Source organism: Podarcis bocagei, assembly GCF_964188305.1.
Source record: "Podarcis bocagei genome assembly, chromosome: 10".
Lineage (NCBI taxonomy): Eukaryota > Metazoa > Chordata > Lepidosauria > Squamata > Lacertidae > Podarcis > Podarcis bocagei.
The window spans coordinates 39,104,830-39,127,188 of record NC_138135.1 but is presented as its reverse complement, the minus strand read 5'-3'; the positions used below and the strand labels follow the sequence as shown (position 1 = coordinate 39,127,188).

The 22,359-nt window shown below is 39.2% G+C and overlaps 2 protein-coding genes across 3 annotated transcripts in view; one reads left to right on the top strand and one right to left on the bottom strand.

The window, feature by feature from the left end:
- Nucleotides 1–19,949, top strand: part of VEZT (vezatin, adherens junctions transmembrane protein) — a 33,648-nt gene extending 13,699 nt beyond the window's left edge. The window contains exons 3-12 of one of the 2 annotated variants that reach the window (XM_081209694.1): nt 3,926–4,015; nt 5,406–5,581; nt 7,190–7,465; nt 9,506–9,643; nt 10,739–10,886; nt 11,985–12,316; nt 14,342–14,535; nt 15,093–15,193; nt 16,017–16,224; nt 17,268–19,949. In XM_081209694.1, the coding sequence (XP_081065820.1) occupies nt 3,926–4,015; nt 5,406–5,581; nt 7,190–7,465; nt 9,506–9,643; nt 10,739–10,886; nt 11,985–12,316; nt 14,342–14,535; nt 15,093–15,193; nt 16,017–16,224; nt 17,268–17,830 (2,226 nt within the window). In that variant the 3' untranslated portion in view covers nt 17,831–19,949. Of the gene's footprint in view, nt 1–3,925; nt 4,016–5,405; nt 5,582–7,189; nt 7,466–9,493; nt 9,644–10,738; nt 10,887–11,984; nt 12,317–14,341; nt 14,536–15,092; nt 15,194–16,016; nt 16,225–17,267 lie in introns of both variants that reach the window. The other variant, XM_081209693.1, reaches the window with a different exon arrangement.
- The window catches only part of LOC308595484 (uncharacterized protein), a 31,196-nt gene continuing 28,308 nt past the window's right edge, over nt 19,472–22,359 (bottom strand). The window contains exons 18-19 of the mRNA XM_081209646.1: nt 20,272–20,364; nt 19,472–19,833 (exon numbers count right to left, since the gene is read on the bottom strand). Of these exons, the coding sequence (XP_081065772.1) occupies nt 19,755–19,833; nt 20,272–20,364 (172 nt within the window). The 3' untranslated portion in view covers nt 19,472–19,754. The remainder of the gene's footprint in view (nt 19,834–20,271; nt 20,365–22,359) is intronic.

Sequence of the window (22,359 nt, the reverse complement as noted above, 5' to 3'; positions counted from 1 at the left end):
ATTAACTGGGGGATTAAGGAACATGCTAGGACTCATTTGCCAGTGATCAGTCACTTGTACAGTAGCATGTAGAGCATGCATATGGTCATGCATGCTTTTGTTTAGAAGAAAACACAGCAATCTTAACATGGTATATCAAAGCCTGGAATCCACCCTAGACTGCTCAGAAGTGAGTGTTTTAATGAAGATTGAGTGTCTAAAAAAATCATAGGTTTCAGAGAATCTTAGGTTTCCTGACTCCCATACAATACAACCCTATGTATATCTGCTCAGAAGTAAGTTTGAGTCCAATGGGACTTAATTCTAAGTATGTGTGTGTGGAATTGCACCCTTAGTTAAGAATGCTAAAGTTAAATAAAATATTGGCAGAACTTCTAAAGCTAGTAATCAGTAGCTTGCGTGACATTGTAAGGAAAAGGAAAAATGTGTGGGTGTTGGTGGTGGGGGAATCAATGGAAAATAGAACCTGAAGTTCAGGTCCTTTTCCCATGTCAGCTGGGGCCTCATTTGTAGGGGCTTGGGTACAGGAAGAGAGGAACTGCATTTTGCAATTCATCCATATCATCTGCTGAGCTCTCACTGTGTCTCATTGCCCCTCCATATTGGCAATTTGGACAAAGATGGAGCAGGCAGGTGCTGCCTCATCCAGAGCATTCAGGTACCTTCTTAGTGCAAGGTTCTTCCTGTGCAATCAGTGTTCATTTTTCAGGCAGTTTCTCCTGTACTTTTGACAATAAACCCCGCTAGGGAAGAGAACACCTGCATGCTGCTGCTCATTTTGTTTCAAAAATGCAGTGTAATTAATTGTTTGCTAGCAATGTATGCTAAGCACGGTGAACTTGTATAAGGATAGCACTGGTCACATGCTGGAAACGCATCCATTTTTATGTCATCTCTTCATCTTTAGCACCTAGCTGGAGCATGCTTGGCCCAGTTATTTCTGCCTGTCTGTTCTTGATAACGGCGAGTTCTTTTAATGGCCATTATCCATCTATATGCTAAACGAAATCATGGAGGAAGGGACTTTTCTGCAGACTTCCTTGGCTATGACTCTGCAGGCCAGAGGCTTTTCTACTGTCCCAAAGGGGAAGGAAATGAAAAACCAGTTGGCAAAATTTGATGATCATATTCTGAAAAACATGGTGTTTTTATTCAGCTATGGTCATGGCATGATGCAATAGAATTGTTAATAGCCAATGGCCTCGTTCACGTCACAGTAAACCATAATTAAAATTGTTAAAAATAGTTCAATGGGATTGAGCAGCATGAAATTGCAGGTGCTTTGCTCTTCCCATGCTGCTGCCATGCTGTGTAGGAAACAAGCCATAGTTTGCCTTGCCATTATGTCCAAAGCCAGGCTGGTGGTTTGTTTTCCCCAAACAGTAAATCGTAGCAAACCTCCTAGGTGTAGCTGCAGCAGGACTAAGGGTGAAGCACTTGCAATTTCAATAGCATGCATCGACATGCAGCTCATTCACACTAAGCCAGGGATAGGGAACCTGTGGCCCTCCAGGTGTTGCTGGACTCCCATCAGCCCCAGCCAGCAAACTTAGTGGTCAGAGATGGTGGAAGTGGTCCAGCAAGATCTGGAGGGCTGCATTAATCCATCATTTATTTAAAACTATGGTTTAACATGTCTTACAAACCAGGTCAATGAGTCCAACATAATGAGTCCACAATGAGACCAAAAATAAAAGTTCTTAGTGTCTATTTTAGTTCTTTTACTTCTGCTTCTGAGATTTTTCTAGCACTCTGCAGTAAATCTGCTGAAGAACACTGATTCATTGTCAGCATTGTACTAACGGCAGAACTATACATTATGTTCCCTATCCCATGTTTCCTACAGTATGCTAATACAGAAGTCCTTGGTGGGCTGTTCAACTCTTCATCCAGATCTAATTTTACCCTACAAATGCATAATGGCCAGTTTTTCAACTGTTTCCCCACCCCTCACCAGCTGGGCTCAGAGACTAGAAGTCTTGTTTGTCTCTGCGAAGGTGAGGCGGAGATGACCTGGGGGAGGCATGTGGAGGGAGAATTGGCAGTCAGAAGGTTGTATACTGTTTCTTTTGTCCTCACCTGCAGATGCCTGAACCTTGCAGGCATGTATTTCAGAAACTTGTGTCTTGCTTATATAAAAACTAGTGCTTGCATAAAGAGAACACCTTTGTAATTGGGGACCTCTGCTGGAATTGAGGAACTTGGATTCTTTATTTTCTGCCCTCATTTGCATGTGATTGTGGAAAATGGCTTGGTTTAAACTTTACTGTTCAATATAACCACTTCTCTTATTATTATTATTATTATTATTATTATTATTATTATTATTATTACCCTTCATATGTAGATCTCAGGGCAATTCACAGCATAAAAATTCAAGATAAAAACGCAAAATACATAATAAAAACAAGGGGGGGAAACCCATCACACCCACCCACAATTATCTGTAGATGATAATTGCAGTTCTGGCACCATTTTTTGGCAGAATTGTAGCTTGTGGTTTTAAATCCAAGAGAAACCTTTCAAATCGAGGAGGGCAACCAAGATGACCAAGGGCCTGGAAACGAAGCCTTACAAGGAGCGCTTGAAGGAGCTGGGTGTGTTTAGCCTGAGAGGAGATATGATAGCCATAGTCAAATATCCTAAGGGCTGTCACATGGAAGAGGGAGCATGCTTGTTTTCTCCTGCTCTGGAGGGTAGGACTCGAGGCAATGCCTTCAAGTTACAAGAAAGGAGATTCCAACTAAACATTCAGAAAAACTTTCTGACAGTGAGAGCTGTTGGGCAGTGGAACAGACTCCCACAAGAGGTAGTGGACTCTCCTTCCTTGAGGTTTTTAAGTAGCGGTTGGATGACTACTCTGCCATGGATGCTTGAGCTGAGATTCCTGCATTGCAGGGGTTGGACTAGATGACCCTTGGGTCCCTTCCAACTCTAAGATTCTATGATTCTATATTTCCTACATTTTTGCAATTCAAAATCATCATTTTAGACCTTCCTTTTGTAATGGGTTGAAATGAAATATATATTTAGCATACTCTAAATATATATTTAGCTGTGAATTAGAGGCCTAGAAACACTAAAATTAGAAATGAACAGTAGTTCCTATATTTACCAGGAAACTCAGCAGGCTACTTCCTTTTCATCCTCTAGTATTGCTGATGACTACTCTACATATACTAAAAATAGCTTATTACAAAAAAATCATATTTTGTAATAATCATTTTCATCTCAAGTGTTGCTGATTAAAATGATTCCATGTTGAGTAATGAACAGTGTGATAATGAAAGCAAAAATCCTCTTTAATGAAAATTCACTTGGCCAAAAAACAAAGTGAATATTCCAGTTTTTTCTTCCCAAAGTAACTAACCATATATACAAATACTTATATAATAGAACCTTAATAGGCCATTTCATTAGGCAACTGTTGAAAACTTGTGTATCAAAACATCTTTTGTTTTTTATTGAAATGAATTGTATAGGATTTTTGTTGTAATGAATATTGTGATGATGTTTGCAGGAAAGCTGGAGATTCTCAATACGCATCTAACAAAGCATGCATTTATAGCCTGCCTCTTGCTAAGGAGCAATTGTGTTCAAATAATTTATGCATTTTTAAAAAAAATAGTTCTTGCTGCCCTCAGTACATTTGTGTACACAGTTATTTTATCATGAAACAGTTCCCCATCATATTCTCTATTCCTTGTCCTTTTTCGGTGCCTTAATTGTGATGTTGGTCAGAACATTATAAACACTGGTGTGCTGGTGTATTTGACTCTTGGTACAATGACCTGTGTTATTTGTAGGCTTAAGCTACTTAACAGACATCATCTTCACATATGACTAGACCAGTGGAAATAAATGAAGGCAGTTTTTATGATAATTATTATATTTATTACTACTGTATTGATTTTTTTTTTAATAGAAAGACGTCCTATCAAACTTAGCTGAGAAATTTAAAAGCTGGCTTTCTTTTTTACCATATAAGAAAAAAGATGAACTACTTCACCAGTTGGTAAGCTGCAACTCTGCAATTTTCCCTCAACAAGCTTTATTTAATTCCCAGATAAATAAATTTATTCTACCTTTTTTTTTTTAGCTAAGTCAATAGCTTGTTCTCTACATGACATAACAAATTATGGCAAAGTGTTTAATGTTCAAACCTGCATAAAAGAGGAGGGGACCAAAGCTCAAGCTCTGCATATGTTCTGAATATTTATGAATTATTGCTTAATCATTTCTGTAGCCTGGTAGAAGCACACACCTCTTGCTTCCCAACCCTAGTTAAAATTACCTACGCCGTCAAAATCTTGTTTTGTGATTTTGTTCACAAACGTTGTAATTTAAAAATGCTGTTTTCAGCTTTAGAGTGCTTTAACGAAGAGTTCTAGATCTCCTTTAATTTGAGAATTGCTTTTGAAAGATTCTGTCTCTGTTAGTGGCTTCTGACTTGTATTGTTGTTCACCTGCATGGCCAAGTTTAATTTACAAATCCATCTAACTTCAGGGCTTATTGTTGACTGAATTTATCTTATTACTATGTGCTTTGTATTTCACAGCATCTCAATTTATGGTTGCGTGTGTTCATTTCAGCAAACTATTCATATAGCAGAAGTGATCTTAGCCAGTCACATAACCATTATTGAGACTTTCCATAGAACTAAGAAGTCTTTGGCATGCTCCTCCTAGTTCCCATGCCCTAATGGGCAGGGTACAAATGCTGTTGTTGTTGATCTGACACAACCTGAAACTAAGCCAAAGCATGTGCAACTGAAACAACCATATATTGCTTTCACATTAGCCTTGCCTCCACTTCTCTCTTCTTCTGTCGTTTCCCATGTTGAATGTTAAGATATTTGCGGCAGGGATCTGTCTTCTGTTCAGTAAAGAACTATGCAGACTCATGGTGCTATATTAGCAATAACAACAGCAACCACAGAATGCATTACATCAGCATTGGCAGCCCCCTTTTTGTCCTGAGGGCCACATTCCTCTTGTCACATCTTCCAGGGGCTGCAAGCCAATGATGGATATGGCCATCTCATAGAGACGTTCTATCGCAGGCACAAATTTCCTTCACCTCAACGGATGCATGCACATAAGCTGAGGAGGGAAAGTTATCATCCTGTCCAACCAAATGATCAATTGGATGACTGCAGAGGGGTGGCTTGCTTCCTTATCAGGGGCACTGGGCCCACCTCAGCTCTGTGTCTAGTTGAATCCTGTCCCCTGCCTGTGGGGTCTTAGGGGAGGCAGAAACATTTGCCTGGGTGGTGGTTCAGACTCCTAAAGTAGGAATTGGCCATCCTTGTTTTATATATTGCATAGTGATGGGGGGGGGGGGAGAAATATTTTATTTGACAAATGCTTGTGTATGTGAAAGTGCTGTTTTTTCTCAAATTAAGGATGTTGGTTTTCGCTCGGAGGCTCTCTGCACCATCCTGCAACAGGAAGTTCTGCTGCAGGAGGATGTTGAACTGATTGAGCTACTTGACCCCAGTATCCTGTCTGCAGGGCAGCCCAAGCAACAGGAACATGGACATCTTCCAACGCTACGCTCCCTAGCAACTCCTAATATTTGGTATTGCCTTGGGCTATCTGCATAGATTACAAGCTCTGTTGGAGGAAGTATCTTGCTCTTCACATATATAACCTCTTAGAGAACAGGAATTGTCTTTCTTTCTTTCTTTCTGGTTCTTATTATTCAACCTTCTATCCCATGGATTTAGAATTGACTTCACCTTTTATGTATTCTTTGTTTTGCATTAATTTGTGCAGTGTACAGCAGGAGCATATTTTCCTAGGTGTTAAATTTTGAAGATGGTTATCCACAAGTGTGCATGTGAATATTCCCTTCTTAACAGTTTATTACCCTATCTCTTGCATTGATTTTTACTGCTCTGGCAATTGATAAGCTCATTTTTCTTAGTGAGCTTTCTATTTTGTGGGCCTGTGTTCTCGGTTACTTTAACATACTCTCCCCCACCCACCTCCCCGATACGTTTATTTGAGGATAATGGAAAGAGTGTGCTGTTTCTCACAAATTCAGGTTTCTTTGGATTTTGCATCATTTAATTAAAATCTTTTTTTCTCGTCTTGGGAGAGGCTCACTATACAAGCCTGGATGTAGAATATATATGAATATTATGTCTCTGGTTCATTTTAGGCAATTCTGTTGGTTTTTCTGCTCCATTCTTTAGATTACATGGGTTGCACACATAGTGTTGTAATGACCAATGTTTCAGGAAGTAGCATTTGATACGAAAATGCAAATTTGTCACAGTTTATAACGTGCAAGAAGGGAACTAGACTTATTCATGTTGAATGTTTTAGTGTCCCTGCAGAGACTGGTATTTTGCAACAATTTTGTAACAATTCTGCAAATGTGACAAAAGCAAGTGAGAGAAGCTTTGCTGTTGAGCATATATGGTTTTAAGAAAAATAATGAGCAAGCCATTTGAAATGATGCCACGAAAAGGTCTTTCATATTCTGCTTTAAAGGAAACCAAGTGTGCACTTTTGGACTGTGATGGTCAGATAAAATGAATCAGAAACTTGAAAAACAAAACTGTCAGTAGATCAGCATTTGGTTCCCTGAAGAAATATGTCCCCCTTCTGCTGTCCTATTATATTGGTATTAGCAGGGTAATTTTTGAAAAAAGGTTTTAAAAGAAATCAAGGACATACATTTCACACAAAATAATACCTAAATTAGAAATAGCATGAATTCCTGTTCTTACTGCTACCATTTGTTTTTAAGGCAGAGAGAGCTACTGTTACCCAGTCACAGCTATACTAAGATACTGGGTTTCTTGATTAACTTATATTGACAGCTTTTACTTATGTTTCAGGGGAGCAAAAATACTTTCTTAAAGACACTTTAAAACATAAAGATCCATCTCCAGAAAATTGAGTTAGGACTCTGTATAGTTCCATACCTATTGATATCATGGTTTCCTTCATATGACAATCATACTTTTCATTGCTGTTCTTTATTTTTAATGAAAGCTGGGCAACAGCTGGCATGCCCAGAATCTGAGCAAGCTGCAAAAAAGCAAGATGTGGCTTATACTGGCTATTTGTACTTTTGTACTGTTTTATTGTTGTTAGCCGCCCTGAGCCCGGCTTTGGCTGGGGAGGGCGGGATATAAATAAAATTTATTATTATTATTATTATTTTGTTTTGCAGGGATATCTCATTACTATTTGCCTTCATCAGCGTGCTGTTTATTCTTCCGTCTTCATGGAATGGATCTCTTGGATTGGTGGGGGGAGTAGGCTTGTTGGTTTACATGTGCATACGAGGTTTGGACACACTGAACACAGCCAAGCTGCAAATGTCTCTAAGAAAATGCCAGCTCCAGCTAGAAGATATGGTGACTAATTGTCGAGCCTTCACTAACCTTGTGAGAAAATCTCTACGGCTCATTCAAGAAACTGAAGTCATTTCCAGAGGATTTACTCTGTGAGTCTGATTTTTAGGTTATTTTATTAATTGGTTCAAGCATCCCTGTTTAACCAGGAGTGAATAAACTTTTCCTTTAAAATGTCTAAATCTAAGATGTTTCACTTATTCGCACAACATATTTGTCATGAAACTCAAGTCACTGGTACCTAAATCAAGCTGATTCGTGGAAAGGAGATAACAAGGGCATGAATGGGAATGACGTGGGTTTTGATACGTTTGGCGCAATTTTTCGGCAACCTCCGCGTTAAGCATTTAAGTAAAAAGTACCTGCAAAAGACACACGCATTGAAGAGCTTCACAGCTGGTTGGTTGTGTTCTTCCTGGTAGTCTGATAAAAAGAAAAAGGTCAATTAACTCATAATAAACAATTTTTCGTACTTTGGAGCTGAAGGAAGCCAAATCTACATGCAAAACAAACATTAGATGTGTGTCTCGCCTAAAAAAAACCCCAATCCTGATGAAGCAGCTTTTAACTTTTTCCAAGTGCCTGCTACAAACTTTCCTCAAGAGATTCATTCCTAAATTTTCATATGCTTTGGTTGCAAATATACCAAATTCAAAAAGTGCACACTTCTTTTGGGGACCAATTTTTACTTCACAAATATTAAAATGTTTCGTATTTAAGATTCATTTGTATTAAGATTTCATTTGGATTTTGCATTATTCAAAACCATATTTCCTTACAATTTATTTTTCTCCTGAATGACATGTAATTTGCTTAAGAATAGTTTTAGAGAGATGTTTTAAACATGTAGAACATTATACGGGTTATGGAAAGCCCTCTTCCACCCCATAACACTTCGGAACCTTTAAATGCAACATAATTTAACAACATGTGTTTAGGGGATTATTTGTTTCCAATTCTGTTTTTAGATGAATGGCTACTCTGAGTTATAAGAGTCTAGATGTATATTGGCTTCAAAGATTACTTCTAACATACTTCATAAAGAACAAGAAACAGCAATACTATCCAGAGTTTGTTGCTTAAACATTCTCATGTGTACATAATATTTTAATCTCTATTTACAGAGCATGTGCTTCTAATACTAGATCTGCTGTGTAGGTTGCAAATGCAAGCAGCTACATGTATAAATAAAAGTGTAGCCATCTTACAGTAAGCGAAGTTCCCAAATGCAGAGAATTAGTCTGAATTGAGCTTTACTGACAAAAAAAAAGAGATTGTCTTGTGGAATGTTTAGGCATGGGGTAAGACAATCCAAGCTTATTGTTGGCAAGGTAGCATACAATTAAGAATAGTTAATATTATAGTTAAAACGGTACTTCAAAAGAGCTAAGTGTTAGCTGCAGTCTGAGCAAACCCTGAGGCAAAATACTTATATTTTATTTTTGCAGATGGACCGTGTGAAGAAAATAGTCTAGTTCTCCAGCTTTAAAACAATAAAACGTTAGTGGCTAGGATCCAGCTCAGAGCATTAGCAAAAGGCACTTCCATTTCTGAATCTCTCATTTCATCAATTGCTTCATGATCTGCAGGAGCAGTTTTTGAGGGTATGGAGCAAGGAAGCCTCTTAATGATATCGTGTGCCAGAAGCAGCTGCAATGGGTAGCTGCCACATGCTCACTATTAAGGATTTGGAAGACCACAATAAACCTGTGGCTCATGCCTTTTGTCACTTAGCTTCTTCAGTCTGAAAGCCTGGCAGAAATATATTTCTTTATAAAAACATGAAATATAGGATTCTGAAGACTGGGAAAGACAGATAGGAATTTTTGCATATAAAGACAGAAGCAATCCTAAAAGTCATGATATTTGTTTATGTAAATGTGTTGTCTTTCTCGTCACTTTTAAAGCGGGATTAAAGTTTGAATGACTTTATACATTGCTACTAGCAACGTGTGGGCTTCTTTAATTTGTATAATAATGAAATAATTGTTCAATTTCTCGATATGCATGAAGGTATATTACATAAAATGAAAACATGTAAGATGATAATACTGATTTATTTTGTATTTTTATCATTACTTAGGACATCTGTACAGTTGTATCACATTTTACTTTTCAAGTTTGCTTGACAGGGTCAGTGCTGCTTGCCCATATAATAAAGCCGGACAGCATCCTTGTCAGCATCTCATTGGTCTTCGGAAAGCAGTTTATCGGTCAGTACGAGCCAACTTCAGAGCGTCAAGGCTTGCTACCTTGTATATGCTGAAACAATATCCTTTTTTAAAAAAATAGGACATACTGGAAAAGGCTAAATAGATGTAATACAGAATTAATGATTGCTGGACCTCTTTTTATGTTCATTTTGTCTCAAGAACTTAACATAACTTTGTGTTTCTTGTCCTTGGCCTTAATATCCTACATATTCACTAACTCCATTGTTTGGTTTTCTTCATAACAATTTTTTCAATCTACCATGCAGCACATGCGTCCCTTTATGCTTGCAAGAACCCTGGCTAAGTTAAGGATTGACCCACTTCATGGCTGAGTGGAGATTTTAATCTGGTTTCCTTGGTGTCAGTCCAGCACACTAACCCTGGGATGGGGACCCTCAGGCCCAGCAGCCAAAGGCAATCTTCCAGGACTCCCTGTCTGGCTTTCATGACTTTCACCAGGTCACATTCCTCACTTGTGCTACTTTGCACTCTCCTTAAATGTTTTTGCCTGGCTTGAATATTCTGATAATGCTTCTTCCTTTCCTGGATAAAGAATAGAGAGGAGTGTGTGTGTGTGTTGTTTGTGAGAGAAAGAGGGGGGGGGGGAAACTAGCCTACTGTACAGAGATAAAATTTTATGTACATGGCTCAACTGCAATTCCTCCTCCTGTCTTTGGAGTAGAGGTCATAGAATTGCAGCGTTGGAAGGGACCATAAGGATAATCTAGTCCAGCCCCCTGTAATGCAGGAATCTTTTGCCCAACATGGCGTGCAAACCCACAGCCCTGGGATTAAGAGTCTCATGCTCCACCGACCGCACTATTTAGCCATATGTTGAAGTGTGGGCCAATGGATTGCCCCTCTTTGAATATTGTATGTGGTATTGATTAGTGTTCTTTTTAATGTAGATAAATTTTGGCATTCAATAAAGATGGATTAACACTTGAGATGAATCCTGTCAGTTTCAATTTTGTTAACAGTTTTTTGTTCATGATTGTTTGCTAGATAGAAAAAAACACACCAATCAAATCACTTGTGGGGGTTTTTGGGAACAAAAATGTCTTTATTCTGAAACTTGTTAGAACTATCTCATGTTTGCCCAAGTTGCATGTCATACAAAAGCTTCTTTAACTGCCTTAACACTAACTAAACTTACCCACTGAATTCTGAGAGCGACAATGTGACAAACTACATCTGTGTGGTGCCTTTCAAAGAATTGGGCCTTGGACTCAGTGAAGAGCAGGTGTCTGAGGAAGAAGCACACAATCTCACAGATGGCTTCAGCCTGCCAGCATTAAAAGTAATCCAGCCTTCAGGTTTAACATTGGCCTATTTTGTAACTACTTTCCACTTGTAGCAATTAAGCAAGAAAACCTGACTGAGCCTGTTAACTAACTTTAAAAAACCCATCCAGTCCAGGGCTCAAGTCAGCTGCCTGGAATATATTAAGTTAACTTACATCTTTGGGCTGGACTCGTTTGTTACCTTTCGTAAGCTTTAGTTGTGGACTCTTGATATTTATCAGAATAAATTGCTATAGCATAGAAAATTGGGAAATCCCTGATTTGCATCTTTTTTCTACTATTTAATATAATTGTTTAAAAAGAGGGCACTGGATGAGTTCCAGCAGTTATAGGCCATTGAGGCGGATCCAAAGAGTCAGACAACCAATCTCTCTCTGTCTCTCTGTTAGAGGTTTTAATAGAAATACAGTAGTTTTTTGGAGGTCAAACGGAATCCGTTCCGGAACGTTCAAAAACCAAATTGCAGCTTTTGATTGGCTGTAGGAAGCTCCTACAGCCAATCAGAAGCTGCAGAAGCACACTGGATGTTCGAGTTCCAAAGAACATTCACAAACCGGAACAATCACTTCTGGGTTCGCTGCATTCGGGAGCCAAAACATCCAAATTCCAGGGTGTTCAGGATCCAAGGTACGACTGTAGCTCTTACATAACTGAATAAGTCATTCATTTAAAACATTTCTGCTCTGCCTGACTACACCCCAAGGTGGTCTCTGTGGCAGCACTCTCTTTGTGGAATGTCCTCCCCTTCCAGGTGCCAACTTGGTCTTTTAGCAGCTAGTTAAAGCCTACTTGTTGGCTAAAGGTTTTAAGTGACTTATTGTGTGTCTTACCCAGTTGAGTTTAGCTACCTTAAATTCTATTTGTAGTCTCTTTTATATTGTTTTAGTTTTGTTGTTGTTGTTTATCTGCAATGTATATTTTCTTGTACCCTGCCCCGATATTGATATTCATTGTAAACCTTTTAAAAAAAAGTTTTAGTGGTTTGGTAATCATATTATTCTTGAATTGCTTACAATGTATGGAAAAGCAGGAAAAACAAAATGTTATTGTTTTCTGTAACAATTAGGGTTATAATAACTTTTCTGTATTTGTAGGTTTTATTTCAACTTTGGGTTGGACAAAGTTCTGAATTCTTCAGGCGGCTAATTCTTCTGCTGTCCCCCTCCAATGCATCTATCAAGACGCTGATTAGGCCAGAACATTTGCCACTTTCGACCTTTACTGATGTGACTCAGGGTCTTCGTCATGCACATGCTGCCTGTTTAGAAGAGCTTAAACGGAGCTATGAATTTTATCGGTACTTTGAAACACACCATCAATCTGGTTTGGAACGTTCAGTCAAAACCGAACAAAAGTCAAGAGAACTAAATCGTCTCCACACAGCAGTGCGCAGCCTACAACTCCATCTGAAGGCCTTGCTTAATGAGTAAGCTGTTCTCTGGGAGTGATTTGTTACTACACACAGGTCCACTGTCAGAATGCTTATTATCTGAAATCTCAGTTATCTGAACACAAAGAAGTATACCCAAACCTCGCTACACAAACGGCTGATTTAGATATCAGAACAGCCAGAGTTTGTCCACTTCCTTGCTTGTTTCTGTTTTGCTGATTAGCTGAAGCCATTTGGGGCAGAAACCATGGAGGGAGACAGATCAGGGAACAGGGGAGATCGGGCAATTCAGTTTTTCCTTTGTTTGGCTTTTGCTGATTGGCCGCAGCAGTTTTGGGCAGAAAGCATGGAGAGAGAACCCACGGATTAGAAATGTTCCCATAGGAGATAATGGAAATCATCAGCTTGTTGTGCAACTGCTCTCTAATGAATGATTGCCTGGGAACGCATTGTGTTCCGATACCAGTACCTGTAGTTTGATTTGAGTTGTAGTTCAAGTTTTTTAGAAAAGAAAGTAATATTTAATGTTGCAATCGGAAACTACTGATAAGATTTATTGAGGCAGATATTGCTGTAACCTCTTTGCCTTGTTATTCTAGCTCTTATTTAATTAAACAATCTAATTTACGTTCAGTAAAGAGGTGTGTTTCTTGTACTAGCTGTACACAACTGCATGTGTAATTATATACAATACTATTAAGACAACATTGGGGGTTAATTACAGGGCTGATATTTGGAACTGGCTATATGAGAACTGCAGAGGAGTCAGACTGTTGAATAATACATACAAAAAGCAAGAGACCACAACCTAACAGAGTTTTATGTTTGCTGAAGCCCACCTATTTTAGTATGTTTTCATGAAAATCAGTGGGCTTAACTCTGTGAGCAAGTGTGCATTAATGACTTGTTTTACTGAGATTACCACTAAAGGAAATGATTGTACTGTACTGATAATTTTTTAATGAGAGGGAACAGAAAACTGATTCCATTTTGGTACTATGCCTACTTGTTTAGGCTAGGGTTAAACTAAAAAAGAAAACATGGGTGTGTGTTCTTAAACAATACCACCGTTGCTGATATGTGTACATCTATTCATATTAATCCTTCAGACATGCTTTGAAGCAGAAATGTTTACTAGTTCCCTAATAATCTCTTCATTCACTTGCCAAAGGTTTACAGTGTAAACTTATGCATAGGTAAAGGTAAAGGGACCCCTGACCATTAGGTCCAGTCGTGGCCGACTCTGGGGTTGCGGCGCTCATCTCGCTTTATTGGCCGAGTGAGCTGGCGTACAGCTTCAGGGTCATGTGGCCAGCATGACTAAGCCCCTTCTGGCAAACCAGAGCAGCGCACGGAAACGCCGTTTACCTTCCCGCCGGAGCGGTACCTATTTATCTACTTGCACTTTGACGTGCTTTCGAACTGCTAGGTGGGCAGGAGCAGGGACCAAGCAACAGGAGCTCACCCCATTGCGGGGATTTGAACCGCCGACCTTCTGGTCGGCAAGTCCTAGGCTCTGTGGTTTAACCCACAGCGCCACCCACGTCCCTATGCATGTCTACATAGAACTAATTCTCACTGAGTTTAGTGGGACTTACTCCAGGATTCAGGATCTTTCTGAATGTCTTTTTAGATGGAGATGCAGGGAATTGAATGCAGGACTTTCTATATGAAAAGTGTATGTCTTTTCACTGTTTTATAACGTCATTCCACAAGTGAAGTTGTTCTTATGAATTTATGGATTTCTCTCTAGCCTTCATTAGAACAGCTGCTAGACACTGTGCAATGATTGTGGTCTTTCACTGCTGTTTCAAAGGCTTGGATTACTTGTCTAAAACTAAGTTCACCCTTTAAGCCCTGACCAGTTGCTTCTGGCACTTTGATATCATACATATGGGCTCTGCCCACATAGGTAAAACTGATAGACCATTAGAATAAAAAAGGAGGATATAAAATCTGGAAACTTATAACTGCAGTCACATCAACTCACTGCCCACAGCAGGTCCATAAAATATTTGATTTGTGTACTAATTAAATGGTTTGTTGTTGTTTTTGGTCCAGAGTAATAATTCTTGAGGATGAACTTGAGAAGTTTATTAGTTCCAAGGAAAGCCAAGAACTAACTTTGGAGGCCTACCAAGTTGTAGAAACAAAACTAAGACTTGTTCAACCTCACATGCAAGCAAGCAACAGCTGCTGGGAAGAGGCAGTTTCTCAGGTGGAAAAAATGGTTCGAAGAAATCCAGAGAAAAAAGGTAAATTGTCTTCACAAAAGCATTTAGAAATTCCAGTCATGGTAAAATAAAATCTACAGTAGGTAGTCATATATGTGGTAAATAGTAACTCCAGTATTGCAATAGCAAAATGCCTGGGTTTGTAAGTAGGTTTTTAAAATGCATCAAAAAGGTAATGTGGATTGTATATATCTTTCTGATTTACATAAGTGAAGGGCTACATGAACTCAGACTTTGGGCATAAATCTGGAAGGAGATACTATCTTGATTGTTCATAGCAGTAGATCTGAGCTTGCTATAAATTCATGGGATCCACTGTGTACTTTCAGCGGTGATTCATGACTTCTAAAAATATCAACTGATGTCCTTAAGTTGTTTATTATGTTTATTTTTAAATAAAAAGTAATTAAAACTTAGGACAGTGTCTACCTGCTAATGGATTCTTCTAGCCCTTTGGGGCAGATTTAGGTAGGGAAGGGGAAATTAGCTGACAAGAGTCCAATGGGTTGACATTAAAAAAAACAAAAACCCAATTCTGCTGACTCCTACTTTCTCTGCTGCTTCTCTACTAACTCCAGGCAATCCTGAACCATCATGTGAGAACAAGCATTGCACCATGGTACCTTTGCTGCAACCATCTGTGCATATAGAGGATAAAGACCCAATCCCTGAAGAACAGGTACAAATATTATAGTCTGCAAAATTCACAAAATGTGTCAATATGTGTATGTTTATTTGATGATTGAGGGAAGTATAATAGTGTTCTTCAGTTGTATCAGCATACTTTATTCAACAGATAAAGTCCTCTGCTTATGTATTTACTTATTCTGGAAAACCCTAATAAAAATATACATTTAAAATGTACCAAAAATTCGCTTCTCATAGAGTGGAAGCTTGAACATGATGAAAATGGTTGTCAGTTGCATCTTGTCACTTGCTATCTTTATTTGTTGTAATGTTTGTGCTGGCAAAGAAAATTTCTGCTGTTGTTATATAGGATAAGAGTCTAGTGCTAGGTATATAGCAGGAATGAAAAACCTATAGCCTTCGCATCAACCTGTATCAGCATGACAAGTGAACAGGAATGATGGGAGTTGTAGTCCAATAACTAATGGCAGGCCACTGATTTCTCCAACCTTGGCATTTTCTTAACATGTGACACCTTGGATATAAGGCTATGATACTAGTGGTGAAGCATCCTTTTAAATATACAAAGTGTTTAAGAAAGTGGGTTACTATTGTCAACTAAACATTTCAGCCACCCTAGAGAATCTGTTCACAGCCTTTGTGTGTCTGAACTATATAAACCTGAAATACCATAAGTGACCTTAATTAACATTCTTTTAAATATTGGTAGAGTTATTTCAGAATTCCCTTTGGCCTATAAACCATACTTGGGATCCAAATCTTGTAGTTTAAATAAATGGTTAGGAACCATCACTGTCTTGTAGTATTTGAGTAATTTTTAGATGCAACAAGATGTTTGTTAACTTTTTCCTCAGGAACTTGAAGCATATGTTGATGATGCAGATATAGACAGCGAGTATAAAAGAGATGACTTTTATTACTTTTCCCTGGAAGACAGAGAGAGGCAAAAACGTGAAAGAGAGGAATCCAAGAGAGTGCTGCAGGAATTAAAATCTGTGCTGGGATTTAAAGCTTCAGAGGCAGAAAGACAAAAGTGGAAGCAACTCCTGTTTAGTGATCATGGTAAGTGTTACTTTTGTTGTTAATTTAAGGAAATCTGTATGCAACTCTCTTTTCTGAATTAGTTTAGCTTTTGATGATCAGGAGTACAGTGGACGCTCGGGTTGCAAACGTGATCCGTGCGGGATGCACGTTCACAACCCGCAGCGTTCGCAACCTGCGTCTGCGCACATGCGGGTTGCGATTCAGTGCTTCTGCGCATGTACGACTGCCGAAACCCGGAAGTAACCCGTTCTGGTACTTCCGGGTTTCGGCAGTCCGCAACCCAAAAAAACGCAACCTGAAGCAGCTGTAACCCGAGGTTTGACTGTAATACCTTACAGCTCCCAAGGTCCTAAAGTACTATATATTACAACCACAACTTATACGTATTTAACCTGAGCTATTTCAACCTTGTGCGGTTGAAGGCTGCTCATTGAAATTGCACAAATGCATGCAAGGCAGAGACCTTAAATGCTCTATTTGCATTAGGTTTTCTTGGTATGGAAAGAGCCTCTAAGCTCTCTGACTTGATTACTGAGTAAAGCCCATTCAGTGTGTGGGCTCTGGGATGCTGTTTCTCAAGATCTTGTGGGGCCATCCAAGGATAGGCTTGATGCATTGGGTGAGGGTTTCTCTAGACTCACAGAATTGTCAAGAGTATTCACAATTTGTTCTCTTGAAGGATCCTTACAGATTTTCCTTCTAGATCAGAAGGAATCAGAATTTATCAGTGTGAGGGCCACATTCCCTACTGAAGGCATCCAGAAGCAAACATGGGTAGAGCATGTTTTGCATTTGTTCAGTAGCAACCAGTGGGAAGCAATGTAACAGCTCCAGTGTATGGGTGGTGAAATTACTGGGTTTTTTTAAAAAAAAATCCATTTTGTTTTATAGTTATTCTATCCCTCTTAATGTTTGAGAGGGCATATATACCTGTTACCTTATGTGTTCAGCATCCTCTGTAGTAAATGAAATTCATATTTTTTCACTGAGAGCCATGCATCCTTTAAAACTTACAGTGAAGTTATTTTGAATACTCATTCCATATTTCCCCCTCTTTCAAGCTGCGATGAAACCCTTGCCTGGTACAGAGCAAGAGGAACCAATAAATGTTTTGGGATTGCCGAAAAATTCAGAATCAGGCAAGCAGGTGTGCAGCAGAGATGACAGCTTGGAAGAAGCAGTTTCTGACTTCAAAACACAAGCTATTGATGGTGAGAAAGATAGGGTGGAGTACCTCTCTGATGAATCTGGTAAGAACAAAAACGACATTGCTGCAAATGGTGGCTCACCAGAAGTTGAAAAAAGAACATGTTACCAATGCAATGGAGAAGGTGAAGATTCTGAGTCAGCTGGTGTGGACAGAGCTGATGTGTTGCAACCACCTGAGAGAGATGCGTTACAGTCCTCCATCAAACAAAGACTGGCTGAGCTTCATATATCAGCAGATTTGAATTTCACATCAGGACTTGCAGCACAGGTTGCTGCCAGGTCACTGACATTTACAACCATGCAAGAGCAAACATTTGGCGATGAAGAGGAGGAGGAGGAGGAGATACAGGAAAAGGAAGACTTTTTTGAAAAACACAAAGGTGAAGTAAATTACTGCAAAAATGAAGAATCATAGAGCCCACCTAAAATTTGCCTTGCCTATTTGGACACAATGGAAGGCCAGTGGGATTAACAACAGCAGCACATGCAAAGATTCAGCATTGATAATATTGGATGTTGAAGAGAAGATAACCATTAAAAATCATGACTTCAATTGGACTTTACTAGTCTTTTGAAATATATCCATGTGCAAATATCAACTAGACTCCAAGTGTATAGTATGGTTCTTACAGGTACCACAAATGACTGGCATTTCTTTTAATATTTTATCTTTATTTATTTATATTATTAGACATTTTTTCCAAAAATGTAAAAGCAAATGGTCTAATTGTCATTTCCTTATTGCTTATTATAATGTTGACATTAATTATGCAACTACTTGAAATGGTTCTTTAACAAGAACCTAACACCATGTGGGTTTTTCTGCCCACTTTGCGTCCTCTCCTTTCTGCATTAGATCACTTAATGACCTGCATATTTGTTGAGCTGTTGGTTCATCAGGGCCACAGCCTAAGATGTGGACTGTTTTGTTTAATGAAAGCCATAGCTTGTGTATCCTGGGATGCTAACCTAAAATAATAATAAGTTATTAGCAAAGGGTTACAAAGCAAAACAAAAACCCAGCACAATCTTCTGTATTTTAACTTCTGGACCATGGAGAATAATTTGACTGTTTCATGTTTTTGCAGTAATTTTTCCGTATTGCAAACACTCCCAAGTTGTCACATGTGACCCCCCCCCCCTTTGCAGATAAGGGAAATTAAACAGATTCTGATCAGGTCTTCTCCCCTGTTTCTTTCCATCTGTTACCTTGTGTAGATAAAAACAACTTTACTTCTGCAGCAGAGACTAACTGAGACTTGGTGTCCTTTGATTTTAGTTTCTACTTTGTTTTCCATTGGGTCATATTCTCTGAAAATGCTCCATCCAAAGGTAACTCAGATTCTTGTTCTATCGGTTTCATGTTCAGTCTGATCTACAAGTGTTTTCATGTATATCGCTTCAGCACTTCCACCACCATTAGAGTAACTGCTTCAGCTGATTTTCCCTACTGTGGAAGGTGGCGGCGGCAGCTGTTGACTTCCACACAAGGAATAAAGCCACAATAACTGTATTATTATTATTTATTGAATTTATATAGCTCCCTATACCCTGGAGGTCTCAGGTCGGTTCACAGAACAATGTGAAATGATAGAAGGTATGCCTTGCTATTACGTTGTAGCAGCAATATGGTTGGCAGATTCCCAGATTGGATCAAAACCCTAAGGATGCTCTATGTTCTGCAAGTTTTACAAGTATGTTTGCAACATCAAGTATAAAGCAAGGAATTCAGCATCACGGTATTACGGTCACTTTGTTAGCACAAGCGGTTCTGCTTGCCTCATGGAACAATCTACCCTCTCCTCCCCCTAATGCACTGCTCCAGAGGGAGTCTCCTAATCCTCCAGAACTATTGGGGGACATGGGATGAGAGTGGAGGAAGCCGTATTGTGCTAGCATGACTTCTGCTGGCTTTCACCAGCGCAATGCTTTAGTGGAATCCAGGCCAAAGTGCATTGCTTTGTTCTGTAGTGAAGTCAAATAAATGTAACAATTCTGTTATCACAAATATAATTTCTTTTTAGACTGGGGACTAGAAAAGGTACAGCAGCCTGAATTTACTATTAACATTTTAACATAATTAGTTTTTTAAAAAATATTTCACTCATCACCCCAAAAGACAGAAATATATTCAGTTTCCTCCCCAAAGTCCCATTTTTCATTTCAGACTTTAAGAAAAAAGCAAAAAACAACATCCATCTCACATATCTTTTTCCAAGGTTCTTCTTCTCCTACGTCATGTCCATACTTGGGCTTTTTCTTCTTCTCCTATACAATGATCCTCTGCAGCTCATGGTGAGTTTGCAGGGGGAAATAATAATTTGAGTTTGGAACTGGCTTCATTCGGTGAGTTGTTCCTGAGTGCAGGTGGCTCCTTTGTATAAGCTGAATAGCACAAAATCATGGGTACTTGCTCTCCTGGAATATTTCAAAATAAAGTACCAAGCAAAATGTGTAAATATTCAACAACAATCTATGTAAGAGTTAAAACACAGTCTGTGACCCAGATGGGCATGCGTATGCACACTGGAATTTTCTGAGAACTTTAAAGAAATGGCCCTGAAGGCCCCAAACACTTGAAACACTATGAACTCTATCCTTGGCTTAAGATTTTCTTTCTAGTGGGGGCAAAGCAACAGCCTTAAAAAAAGATATTGGCCGTTATTTAAGATTCTCATGTAAGACATTCCTTTGCAAATAATTAGCTTGGACTCTTCCATAATCCCTGTGATTTGTGTTACCTCAAAAAGACAAAACATCCAAACCCCAAGGTGCTCATGGTGGACATGAACTGAAACTGATCATTTTCTGATCAGAGCATGTGAAGTTTAAGACAAAATAATTATTTTTCTATACCTGTCAGTGGCATAGCAAATACAACTAGAAATATTGTGTGAAATCCTTGCTTGAGTATGTTCAGGGTAACTCTGCAGGCTGTTTTCAAGAGAACTGGAATACAAAAAGCAAATTAAAGTACTGGAGTTATAAGAGAAATCAGGGTACACTTCAGTATACTTTGATTACTATGTATTTTATAATTTTAGGTTATCAGAACACAGTGGACTTTACTTTTTCCCCCTAGACTTAATCACAAGCTTAGTCCAAAGTTTCCATTGCTTATTCATTCTTCACTAAAACCTAGTCATATAATAAAAAAACCTAGCTGTATAAGTTAAACCCATAGGTGAGTACATCAGATCACCTATTTTTTAATTTGGATTCCTAACAGGTAACATGTCTCCCTCTCTGTTCTCGTTAAGGACTCTCACAATTGTAAGTTCAGAAAATCTAAGTGCTATTCTTTCAAGGGTTTTTAAGCATACATTTTAGATCCTTCACACTGAAATCTTACACGCTCTTACCTAGGTGTCACCCCCAGAGTGTAGGACGTATTTCTGAGTTTCTGGTTTCCCTTTTAACAGCAGTCCTTAATTCAATGTGTGTGTGTGTGTGTGTGTGTAGGTTTGCTTTTGGGCCCTGGGCATTAATTTATTTTGCTGATCATTTTAGCTTCTCTCATATTTTAGTCTTGTCCACCGACAGACATACTTTGAATTAATGGAAATAAAAAAGGTGTTCAAAATACTTAATGTAAGTGAAGTGCTTTGAGCACTTAGTTATCTCACTGAAGAGGAGGCTTGTGTGATGTCACGGTCTGGCTGGATGCAGAGGAGTGGTGGGAGGCACCAGCTAGGTAATTCCCAAGGGAACCCCCAGGGGAAGAAGACTCAGAGCCAGGGGACTGGTGGTGGGATGACAATGAGTGGTAACAGGGAGCAGACTGGGAAGAGGAGGTGTCAGAAGCAGAAGAGGTAACAACAGGGTGAGCAGGAAGAGGCTTTGGCAGAGAGCAGTTCAGACTCTGAGGCTGGAGAGGAGGTTGGCCAAGAGGCAGAGTTGAGACAGGCTGCTGAAGAACCTAGGAGGTCTCCCCATCCTGCTGTGACCAGCTCCTCCCCCCTCCCCCCTCCCCCCGGTCTCCTAGAAAACTCAGAGAAATGAAAAGAGCAGAGCAGAGATGTATGCAGACGCAGTTTGTAACTGTTTGGGAAAGATCCTGGAGAGGAGGAGCTTTAGAGAGCGGTGGGAAAGCAGGGACCTTCAGTCCTTGCAGCTGCCTCAATGGGGGCAAGACCTACTGGGAAGAGATGCTGTTTTGGTTTCTTTGAATAAAGAGTTAACTTCACTAACATTGTTGTTTTTAATGCCTGACTCTGGCTCCTGACATGTGATTATACTTGAATTATAGATTGGGGCTGGGATGGGGGGTAAACCACATGTGGAGCTGACATTTTGTTTTACTTTTAAACTAGTGCAAACCACTTTATAAGTGCTTACGTTTTGCTTTAAAGTTTACTATAACCAAAATAAGTATTAGAACATTGAGTGAAATTAAACATCCTATTACAAATATTCCATCTGTGCAAGCACTGCAGTTTTCCAGATGGAACAATAGCCCCTCCCCCCATGTGTTGTTTTGAGGGTACTCCCACCTCACCCCAGAGCCAGTTATGGGTGGGTGCAGGGGGAGATGTGGCAGGATGTGATAGGTGAGTCTCGCCCTTTGTTTCTGATACCAAATTAGTTGAATTAAATTCACACTTTCACTGAATCATTTGCAACATTCAGTGTGGCTGTGAAGCCCAGAAAGGGTATTTTAAGATTAAGCAATCCAAAGGTTTTCACTTTCTCTTGAATGTTGTTCCATATCTTTGGTGTCTTTTACTCCTCTTAATCAACCATTACTTGACATATCTTGGTTCATACTTAGATTTGTTCCTTCTTCTCTAGAATCCAAAACTCATTGTCTGTGTTTTAAAAAAAACCTGCTCTTCATCATGCAAATACATAGTTCTCCAGTTTGCAGTAAAATAGGTGAGAGGGGCAAATATCTGCTTCATCAGCACTGCAGTTTTTGTCTATTTATATAAATGGTTGTTTATA